Consider the following 11,970-nt stretch of genomic DNA (forward strand, 5'->3'; position numbering starts at 1 on the left):
ATTGTCAGAGGGAAGCAATTGAGTCATTGCCTGGGCCTGAGTTGCTTGGTCATATATTGAGCCAGGGAGTGAGAAAAGTTGCTCTCTCACTCCCCCAGCATATACACTGAGATTGGAGGAGTGGTAGTTGCCCAAAGGAAAAACAGGACTTTTGTGCCAGTACAATGGAAAATGGATCCCAGACAGGAAAAACCAAGACATCCACTGAGGAGTTCAGTACCTGTTTGCTGATTGATGAATTAATATCTTTGTAGGAAAGAAGTCAGGTTTGTAGATATTCTGTACCATTTTTCACCTTCATCCAAAATATTTTACGGTTAGGATAGTGCTGTGTATCCTCTAAGTGCTTCACAGCCACTGTTGGAGATGGGTGTGAAGGGGATATGACTTATGACTTTGGCTCCCTGCTGATATATCACCAGGGTTAAAAGGCTGTTACTGTCTCAAGGGTGGATTAGTAACTGTGCTTACCTGTTTGAACCTTTCAATAGGATCTAAGAGTTCTTTTGTGGAAGAGTGAACAGAACAGCCATCAAATTTCTCATTGTGGGTTGTGATGGTATTGGCCAAATGGTTTCATGGTAAAACTAAGTAGCATTATCAACCAATTAAATATTTCCTAGTTACCAGTTGTGGGAGTCTTTTGGATTCTCTCACTGAGAGCTGTGTTGATTTCGGAAGATGATTATAAAGCATAGAAATGGTAAACGTTTGAGGTTACCATTATTTCAAACATAAATGGTCAATATATGTACACTAAATTGGCTAACAGGGTTTTGACTGCTTATTTTGTACACTAAGAAGTAAGATTAGAAATATTTGAAGTACAAAAATTTAATTCATGTATTAGGCAACTTGCTTGAGACCTAGCCAGTGAAGATCTTAATGAATAGTGCAGACAGTGAACAAAGAATTTTAGGAAGATTAATTTCCATGGGAACTACATGCTGGGCAGGTAAAACCAAGATGCCCATTAGGAAGTTCAGTAAATATTTGCTGATTGATCAATTTAATACCCTGAAGGACAAAAGTCAGGTTCGTGTAGATTCTATATCATTTTTTCACCTTCATTTCAAACACTTTATGGTTAGACTACATAATGATATGTTTGAATAAAAGCACACATGATCTTTCATCATTTGGATTTTGTTTAGCATTTGAGTATGACTTTCTTAGCTAGTTAAGTTTGCGTTTTTATGTGTGAGAAAAGAGCAAATCAAGCATAAATAGAATAGTGCGTCCTTTAGAAATCAATGTTCTGAAACCTCTGAGAAAGCAAATATTTATTTTAATGAAAAATATTTATTGAACACTGACTAAATTTTATTTTTAATCTTTACTTTTTAGGACTGGAAGATAAGCAAGAATCTGCAGCTGGTGCCTCTCCGAGTGTTAATTTGTTCTTACAAATGTTTTACTCAACGTGACCCTAACCTTTTTGGAATTGCTCAGGTTTAGAACAGGTGAGGTGCTCCTTCATAGCCTCACTCAACTTGCCCTGTCAGCTCTGCATACACAGATTATGCCCTACTTAGGATACTATGCTGTGCCTGTTCTCTTTGTCAACATATTAAATAAAGGAAGAAAAATAATTCCATTATGATGTTCCCAATCTAAGCACTACAATCTGCCTTTAGCTTGCTTAGATTCTAGGTGTGCTTTTTTTGGCTTAAAAAAAGTAAAAAAAAAAAAAAAAAAAAAATTGAAAAATAAAGATTTGTGTGGCAAGTGAGTTATTTTTTTCCTGCTACTTTATGACTACCACTCCTCTTTTTCTAGGTGAGTATTAAGAGACTTTGATGGGGAAAAGTATTTATTTTATGAATGTTTTGCAATTGAAAAGGAATCACTGTTTGTGCTAGATAGTCATATTACATTTGTGTGATTTCATTTGAAGCACTAATATCTATTGATCTTCACACAAAAAATGAGTAGAGCCTGGAAACTCTGGTTTGGTAACCTGTAATATCACTTTGTGACTGTTTTTAATTTTTTTTCTCTTTTTAAAAAAATTTTACATGACAAACTGCCGAGGCAGTAGTGCAGAAATGAGAATTTTGCTCATTTTCTTTGAAGGACAACAGAAAAGTAGAAAAATAAGTTTTGAAAATATGTGGTATGCTTTGCACAGACCAGTGGTTCTTGGAAGTGTGTTCTATTCAGCACCATCCACATCAGTTGAGAACGTGTTAGAAATACAAATTATCTGGCTCCATTCCAGAACCACTGAATTAGAAACTTGGGGAGTGTGGCCCAGCAATTGCTATTTTAACAAACCCTCCACGTGATCTCTTTGCATGCTCTAGTGTGAGAACCACAGGATAGACTTAGATAAAGCTGCTGCATGTTCAGAAAAGTGAGAAATGTCATTATAATTTTATATTTAAACCCCACCAGAATCTATTTCTTCTTGTCACTACCTATGGCCCTTCTGGTGGAAAGCTGAGTGGAGTCTCTCATCTTCCAGGTAGTTATTATCAGGTTACCTTCCTAGCAAGGCCTTTTATGAGTTTAATTCAGGTTCTTTATGCATCAGAGTTGCCTCTAGCATAACTGAGAAATGAAATCAATGGAGCACAACAAAGAGATCCTCAAACCAGAGAGCAGAGTTCAGGCCCCACTGAGACAGAGGTAGGGCCTCAAGGTAACTTTCTAAAGGCTCCATTAACCAAGAATGCAGCTTAAACAAAAATAAAAAACCAAGTACAAATGAAAGACATAGGAGCTCATCAAAAATGCATTACAGAGGTAAAGTCTGCATGCTTATTTTGAGGGAAAATTGCTCAGTAAATTGATTTTGATTAGGGAAATAATTTCTTATAACCTAAGCTGTTGAAAAAGTGTTTTTGTTTTTTTTCTTTATTTCTTCTAAAAAAAAAAAAAACTGGGATACATATGCAGAACATGCAGGTTTGTTACATAGGTATATGTGTGCCATGGTGGTTTGCTGCCCCTATTGACCCATCCTCTAAGTTTCCTCCCCTCATCCTCTACCCTCAAACAGGTCCTGGTATATAATGTTCCCCTCTCTGTGTCCATGTGTTCTCAACGTTCAACTCCCACTTATGAGTGAGAACATGTGGTGTTTGGTTTTCTGTTCCTGTGTTAGTTTGTTGAGGATGATGGCTTCCAGCTTCATACAAGTCCCTACGAAGGACATGATCTCATTCATTTTTTATGACTGCATAGTATTCCATGATGTATATCTACCACATTTTCTTTACCCAGTCTAGCATTGATGGGCATTTTGGTTGGTTCCATGTCTTTGCTATTGTAAATAGTGCTGCAATAAACATACATGTGCATGTGTCTTTATAGTAGAATGATTTATAATCTTTTGGATGTATACCTAGTAATGGGATTGCTGGGTCAAATGGTATTTCTGGTTCTAGATCCTTGAGGAATCGCCACACTGTCTTCCAGAAAGGTTCAACTAATTTACACTCCCACCAACAGTGGAACACTCACCAACAGTGTAAAAGCATTCCTATTTCTCCACAGCCTCACCAGCATCTATTGTTTCCTGACTTTTTAATAATCACCATTCTAAGTGGAGTGAGATGATATCATTGTGGTTTTGATTTGCATTTCTCTGATGATCAGTGATGTTGAGCTTTTCTTCATATGTTTGTTGTCCACATAAATGTCTTCTTTTGAGAAGCATCTGTTCATATCCTTTGCCCACTTTTTGATGGGGTTGTTGGTCTTTTTTTTGCGAATTTGTTTAAGTTCCTTGTAAATTCTGGATATTATACCTTTGTCAGATGGGTCGATTGCAAAATATTTTGTTCCCATTCTGTAGGTTGCCTGTTCACTCTGATAATAGTTTCCTTTGCTGTGCTTCTAGAAGCTCTTTAGTTTAATTAGATCCCATTTGTCAATTTTGCCTTTTGTTGCAATAGCTTATACCATTTTGTCATGAAGTCTTTGCCCATACCTGTGTCCTGAATGGTATGACCTAGGTTTTCTTCTAGGGTTTTTATGGTTTTAGGTCTTACATTAAGTCTTTAATCTATTTTGAGTTAATTTTTGTATAAGGTGTAAGGTAGTGGTCCAGTTTCAGTGTTCTGCATATGGCTAGCCAGTTTTCCCAGAACAATTTACTTGAATAGGAGATCTTGCCCCATTGCTTGTTTTTTTTCAGGTTTGTCGAAGATCAGATGGTTGTAGATGTGTGGCATTATTTCTGAGGTCTCTGTTCTGCTCCATTGGTCGGTCTGTCTGTTTTGGCATCAGTACGATGCTGTTTTGATTACTGTAGCCTTGTAGTATAGTTTGAAGTCAGGTAGCATGATGCCTGCAGCTTTGTTCTTTTTGCTTAGGATTGTCTTGGCTGTACAGGGTCTTCTGTGATTCCATATGCAATTTAAAAGTGTTTTTTTTTTAATTCTGTAAAGAATGTCAGTAGTAGTTTGATGGGAATAGCATCAAATCTATAAATTACTTTGGGCAGTGTGGCCATTTTCATGATATTGACTCTTCCTATTCCTGAGGATGGAATGTTTTTCCATTTGTTTGTGTCCTCTCTTAGTTCCTTGAGCAGTGGTTTGTAGTTCTCCTTGAAGAGGGCTTTCATGTCCCTTGTAAATTGTATTCCGAGATATTTTATCTTCTTTGTAGCAATTGTGAATGGGAGTTCACTCATGATTTGGTTCTCTGCTTGTGTATTATTGGTGTATAGGGATGCTTGTGATTTTTGCACATCGATTTTGTACCCTGAGACTGCTGAAGTTGCTTATCAGTTCAAGAAGTTGGGCTGAGATGATGGGGTTTTCTAAATATAAAATCATGTCTTCTGCAAACAGAGACAATTTGACTTCCTCTCTTCCTATTTGAATACCCTTTGTTTTTTTCTCTTGCCTGATTGCCCTAGCCAGAACTTCCAATACTATGTTGAATAAGAGGGGTGAGAGAAGGCATCCTTGTCTTGTACCAGTTTTCAAAGGGAATGCTTCCAGCTCTTGCCCATTCAATATGATATTTGCTGTGGGTTTGTCTTATTATTTTTAGATATGTTCCATCAATACCTAGTTTATTGAGAATTTTTAACATGAAGGGATGTTGAATTTTATCAAAGGTCTTTTCTGCATTTATTGAGATAGTCATTTGTTTTTTGTCATTGGTTCTGTTTATGTGATGGATTACATTTATTGATTTGTATATGTTGAACCAGCCTTGCATCCCAGGGATGAAGCTGACTTGATTGTGGTGGATAAATTTTTTCATGTGCTACTGGACTGAGTTTGCTAGTATTTTACTGAGGATTTTCACATCAATGTTCATCAGTTTTCTTTTTTTGTTGTGTCTCTTCCTGGTTTTGGTATCAGGATGATGCTGGCTTCATAAAATGAGTGAGGAGTCCCTCCTTTTGAATTATTTGGAATAGTTTCAGAAGGAATGGTACCAGCTCCTCTTTGTATTTATGGTAGAATTCAGCTGTGAATCCATCTGGTCCTGGACTTTTTTTGCTTCAATTTCAGAACTTGTTATTGGTCTATTCAGGGATTCGACTTCTTTCTGGTTTAGTCTTAGTAGGGTGTATATGTCCAGGAATTTATCCATTTCTTCTAGATTTTCTAGTTTATTTGTGTAGAGGTGTTTATAGTATTCTCTAATGGTAGTTTGTATTTCTGTGGGGTCAGTGGTGATATCCCCTTTATCATATTTATTGTGTCTATTTGATTCTTCTCTCTCTTCTTTATTAGTCTAGCTAGCAGTCTATTTTTTTTTAAAATATTTTCAGAAAACCAGCTCCTGGATTCATTTATTTTTTGGAGGGTTTTTTGTGTCTCTAACTCCTTCAGTTCTTCTCTTAGCTTTTTCTTGTCTTATGCTAGCTTTTGGATTAGTTTGCTCTTGCTTCTCTAGCTCTTTTAATTGTGATGTTAGGATGCCGATTTGAGACCTTTCTAGCTTTCTGGTGTGGGCATTTAGTGTTATAAATTTCCCTCTTAACACTGCTTTAGCTGTGTCCCAGAGATTATGGTACATTGTCTCCTCATTCTCATTGGTTTCAAAGAACTGATGCGCTTCCCTTTGTAAGGTGCCCTGGACTTTCTCTCTGGCTGCCCTTAACAGTTTTTCCTTTGACCTTGGAGAATATGATGATTATGTGTCTTTGTGTTAATCTTCTCATGGAGTGTCTCAATGGTTTTCTCTGTATTTCCTGAATTTGTAAGTTGGCCTGTCTTGCTAGGTTGGGGAAGTTCTCCTGGATAATATTCTGAAGTGTGTTTCCCAACTTGTTTCCATTCTCCATCTCCTTCTGGTACTCCAATCAATCATACGTTCGGTCTTTTTAAGAAATCTCATACTTCTTGGAGGCTTTGTTCATTCTGTTTTATTCTTTTTTTCCCCATTCTTGCCTGCATGTCTTATTTCAGTCAGGTGGTCTTCAAACTCTGATATCCTTTCTTCCGCTTGGTTGATTGGCTGTTGGTACTTGTGTATGCTTTAAGAAGTTCTTGTGCTGTGTTTTTTTAGCTCCATCCGGTCCTTTATGTTGCTCTCTAAACTGGTTATTCTAGTTAGTAATTACACTAACCTTTTATGAAGGTTCTTAGCTTCTTTGCATTGGGTTAGAACATGCTTCTTAAGCTCATTGTTGTTTTTTATTACCTATCTTCTGAAGTCTACTTCTGTCAATTCGTCCATCTGATCCTCCGTCTAGTTCTGTGGCCTTGATGGAGAGATGTTGCAATCATTTGAAGGAGAAGAGGCACTCTGGCCTTTTGGGTTTTCAGCATTTTTTCATTGATTCTCATCTTCATGAGTTTGTCTAGTTTCAATCTTTGAGGCTGCTGACTCTTGGATGGGGTTTTTGTGGTGGACTTGTTGTTGATGATGATGATGATGCTGTTGTTGTCACTTTCTGCTTGTTTATTTTCTTTTAGTAGTAAGGACCCTCTTCTGTAGGGCTGCTGCAGTTGGCTGGGGGTTCACTTCAGGCCTTATTCATCTGATTCGCTCCCATGCCTCAAGGAGGCTGGAGAGCAGCAAAGATGGGTGCTTCCTCCTTCTTCTGGGACCTCTGACCTCGAAAGGCCCCAACCCCTGATGCCAGGAGAATTGCTCCTGTATAGGGTGTCTGACAAACCCTGTTGGAGGATCTCACCCAGTTAGTTGGCACGGGGCGCAGGACTAATTTAACAAAGCACTTTGTCCCTTGGTGGAGAAGGTGTGTTTTGCTGGGGGAAAATCCACTTGTCTAGGTTGTCCGGATTCCTCAGAACTACCAGGAGGAGAGGCTAAGTCTGCTGGTCCTTAGAGACTGCAGCCACCCCTCCCCTTAGAAGCTCAGGCCCAGGGAGACCCGAATTCTGTCCCTGAGCCTCTGGCAGGAGTTATTGGACATCCTGCAGGGAAGCCCTACCCACTGAGGAAGCATGGGTCAGGGTTAGACCTGAAGAGGCACTCTGGCCATAGACTGACACAGCCAGTGTGTTGGGCTGTGGGACAAGAGTTGGGACCAAGCCATCCAGCCTCCCTGGCTCCAGCAGGGAGAAAGCGCAGCCTGGAGCTATAGAAATGGGGGCTGCCTTTCCCTTGCCTAGGGAGCTTAGCTTGTTAGGCAGTTGTGCTGGCTGCTGCCCCTCCCACAGGGAACTCAAATGGCTTAGACAGCAGGCAGTGGCAGCAGATGCTGTTTGCTCCTCCTCCTGGGAGGAGATTCCAGCTGAGAGGCTCTAAGAATCTGTGAGTTCCAGGGTTGGGACGCTAGGTCCCAGTGCATGGGTTTGCGAGTGGGATCTTCCGATCTGTGGATTGCACAGTTCCGTGGAAAAAGCACAGTTTCCCCGGCTGAGTAGTGCACTCACTCACTGCCTCCCTTCTGTGGGGGAGGAGATTCCCCTTCATGTGGCTCTCAGGTGGGCTGCTGCACCACACTGCTCTTCCTTCTCTCCGTGGGTCATGCCAGCCTTCTAGTCAATTTCTTTTTTTTTTTTTTTTTTTTTTTTTTTTGAGACGGAGTCTCGCTCTGTCGCCCAGGCTGGAGTGCAGTGGCCGGATCTCAGCTCACTGCAAGCTCCGCCTCCCGGGTTCACGCCATTCTCCTGCCTCAGCCTCCCGAGTAGCTGGGACTACAGGCGCCCGCCACCTCGCCCGGCTAGTTTTTTTTTTTTTTTTTAGTAGAGACGGGGTTTCACCGTGTTAGCCAGGATGGTCTCGATCTCCTGACCTCGTGATCCGCCCGTCTCGGCCTCCCAAAGTGCTGGGATTACAGGTTTGAGCCACCGCGCCCGGCCTGCCTTCTAGTCAATTTCGATGAGAGAACCTGGATACCTTGGTTGCCGGTGAAGGATTTACATGCTTATTATGGTTCTTCTTTTTTTTTTTTTTTTTTTTTTTTTTTTGATGTGAGCTTCTGAACCATGCTGCTTCTAGTAAGCCATCTTGGCCCTGCCCCCTCGAAAAGTGTTTTGTTTATCATTTTTAACCCCATGATCTCAGCTACAATGTATGTGCCATCTTGGTCTTAGGGAGAAAATTTTATCCATCCATCTATCTCAGGTGACACAAAAGAAAATGTTGGCTCCCTAACTTCTCCTTTCTACTCCTGTCCTTGTCATATTCCAAGGTACTGCAACCTGGTTTCTGCTCCTCCATATCATGGCAACTGGCCTTTCAGAGGACATCAGTGACTTACTCCCAGTCCAGTTCCTCCTCCTCTGACTGGTACTACATGGAAGGTTGGGCTTGATTGGCTATCTTCTGCCTCTTGGAATTATATGCCTGAGGTCCATTCCTTTTCCCCATCCCTTTAACAGAATCCTCTTCTATATTTCTCTCAAAACCGTGTGTTGCATAGGATTCTCTACTCAGTCCCATTTTCTTCTTTTTGAGTGCTTTTTCTTTACCAAATGAATCTCTACTCTCACCAGTTTCATTTAGCTTCATTTATCACATCTCGGTGAGTACTGTCTGAATCTGTTTCTCCATTTTAACCTGTGTTTCCAAGCTTCTCAATTTCAAGACATCTAAAATAGAACCTCAAATGACTTCCAGACATTTATTTTCTAATAGTGGTAGTCCTGAAAATAACCTAGACAACAAGGAACATGCAAAGAGATATTTTCTGAAGAAAAACTAATGAGAGTTTCTAATGTTATTTTGGAGATTTTAGAAGCTTTATCAAATGAAAAATGGAGTCCAGCTTCATTTAAAATTTTCTCAGTAATCTCCACTAATAAATATGTTAAGAATGAAAACAATGCTTTTTAACATGAAAGTCTTTAAAAAGCTAATATACATAATGGCTTCTTATGATTACCTCTTCTTAACAAATTGTTATTTTCCCATTTATTCACTTATTAGACCAATATTAACGAGGGGCTACTATCTACTGGGCACTGTTCTAATGATATGGCATGAACAAAACTGGCAGGGCCCTTGCTTTCATAAAACATACTTTCTAATGGAGGGAGACAAACAGTAAACAACGGGCTAACAATATAACGATAAGTACTTTGGTGAAGTAAAAGAGTATCCAGAAGATAGAGAATTATGGGAATACTTTTTATATAGGGCCTGAATCAGATAAGGTAATATTTGATCAGAGATCTGAAGCAAGTGAATGAGTGAGTCCTATGGATGTAATGGATAGCAATCAGTTGAATATTTAAAAAGCTAAAAGCCCAAGCTAATTGTGTGCTAAAAAAATTCATTACTCTGATGTCAGGAAATTTAGTGTTACTGGTTGCATGGTCATGTATCAAGTGTCACCATGGTAACCAGACTCTGGAAGGATGCATCTGCTTCTGCCCTGTGGGGTCAATTCATGTTCTTAATCACTGATTAATTAAATTAGAAACATAATCAATCTCTCTCCACATATACATGTATGTGTATGTGTATGAGAGAGTGGTTATCTTGTCAATCTATAATCCATCTGAAACTCTCCTTTTGGGATCTGAAACTGCAAAATATTTTCTAACAATTACAACCAACTTTTTTTATTCCGATGAAGTTAAAGCAACTAGAGAAATAACTTCTTGTGAATTATCTAGCTTCAATTTTTTCCTTTTTTGTCTCTTCTGTGGCTGCTCTTTGGAATTTTTGTTTTTCACTCACATTTGCCTCAGAGAATAAAAAAGAGAAACTCAAGTTTCTTTTACTGTTTGTTATAAACTCTTAACATCTATGTTGTGGGGGAGTAGCTTCAAACAGAAGAATATATATTATTTTAGGATTATTAATGAATTCTATTTATGTCCTCAGTTATTAAGAGTAATTCAAGTGTGGTCTCTGATTCTTTATATTTGTGTATCTTATTTGTAAATGCAATCCAAATGGATTTTCTCCATTTAATTATTCAATATTACTAACAACTTTTCACAATGGTGTTAGTTGAATTCAGTGGATAAAGAGTTGCTAAATCTAGCTAAAGCATTGATACTATTTTTCTATAATCAAAGCAATAAACCATTATGTATAATAGCTATTTTAGGACTTTTATGTTAAAAAGCATTGTTTTCTTTCTTAATATATTTATTAATGGATATTACCAAGAAAGTTTTTAACGAAGCTGGGCTTAATTTTTTTATTTGATGAAGCTTCTAACATCTCCAGAATAACATTTGAAACTCTCATTGGTATTTCTTCATAAAATATCTCTGCATATTCCTTGCTGTCTAAGTTATTTTCTAGACTACAGCTATTAGAAAATAAGTGGCTGGAAGTCACTTGCTCTTGCTAAAGAACTGTTTTGCCTTGTGTCTGTGAGAATCTCCCTAGGCAGTTTAAGCTGCAAATTTACTGCTGGTACTTTGGGAGCCTTCTGTAGGCCACAAGGCTCCAACTTGCATGAAGGCTCCTGACTTGAAGTTCAAAAGGGATCTGGAGACTCATAGAGCAGCCATGGCACACCAGAATTAAAGAAGGGACTTTTAAAAGGTCCTTGTCTCATTAGAGTCAGTGCCCTGAGGGGCCAGAGAAATCACCTGAGGTGACGGGAGACATGTGCCTTGTTTCTAGATGCATGGTTGGAGTGAATGAAGATAGTTAATATGGCAGCACAGTAGTGTTGGCAAGTGAGAAAATGAGCTATGGAAACTAAAAGAGCAAGGCTACTTTGGAAGGTGGGATGGGAAAGGCAAAGGATCTATAATCATAGATTCAGGCCATCCACGGGCAGCTGAGAGTTCTGACACATTCAAAGATAAGTGTTTGGGCCTTAAGAAGTGAGGTGGGGCTCATCAATATCACTGCAGACTAAAGGTGAGCAAGCTGGTCAGCATTAAGCCTGGATCATGAGTTGCAGGCAGACAGCCTGGGGTAGGGGCTGCATGGGCCAGAAGCTTCATGAGGGCCACTTTATGGGAAGTTACTGGCTTTTATTCTTGTAAGTAATTTGATACATATTTGGAGAAAGAGGAAGAAAGTGAGTGTATTGGAAAGTAGGGAAGTTGGATCATGGCCATCACTCCCCTAGTAAAATTAGAAAAAGCCTCCAGTCACTTTAACTATAACCAAAGCCTGTGATTTCTTTTCTGGTGTGACTGAAGAAACCAGGGGTTACTTGTGGTTTATTATTTTATCTTTCCAAATAGAGGACAAAAAAGTGCGTTTAAAATGTTTTAAAACTGACCAATTAAAATGCCTCATTCAAGTAAGTAACATTGGTTTGAAAAAGAAAGTACTACTTCAAAGAATAAAATATCCATATCTCACTGAAAGATTTTCACTTTATGTTTCTAAGTGCTCATCCAACAAATATTTATTGCTACTTCTCATAAAGAAGACATTATCCAAACTTAGGAGATGACGGACAAAGCCTCAGAGAGCTTTTATCTGTCCTATCACAATGACCAGAAAGGGATTCCTTTAAAATGTCAGACCAAGCTCTTCGCTGCTCAAATCCTGCCAGTCCCACTCTCCATATTCTATTTCCTCTGCCTGGATAAGTGTTCCCTCAGATGTTCTGGCTCATTTCCCCGCAACCTTTAGGAAGTCCCTCCCTGGCCACCCTAT

At 39.1% G+C, this 11,970-nt stretch overlaps 1 protein-coding gene across 1 annotated transcript in view; it reads left to right on the plus strand.

Moving 5' to 3' along the window:
* LRRC69 (leucine rich repeat containing 69) overlaps positions 1-1,691 on the plus strand; it is a 105,740-nt gene extending 104,049 nt beyond the window's left edge. The window contains 1 exon segment of the mRNA NM_001193750.2: positions 1,348-1,691. Within this exon segment, the coding sequence (NP_001180679.1) occupies positions 1,348-1,458 (111 nt within the window). The 3' untranslated portion in view covers positions 1,459-1,691.
* Positions 1,692-11,970: the final 10,279 nt, after the last annotated feature.

The sequence above is a fragment of the Macaca mulatta genome, chromosome 8 (assembly GCF_049350105.2).
Source record: "Macaca mulatta isolate MMU2019108-1 chromosome 8, T2T-MMU8v2.0, whole genome shotgun sequence".
Classification (NCBI taxonomy): domain Eukaryota; kingdom Metazoa; phylum Chordata; class Mammalia; order Primates; family Cercopithecidae; genus Macaca; species Macaca mulatta.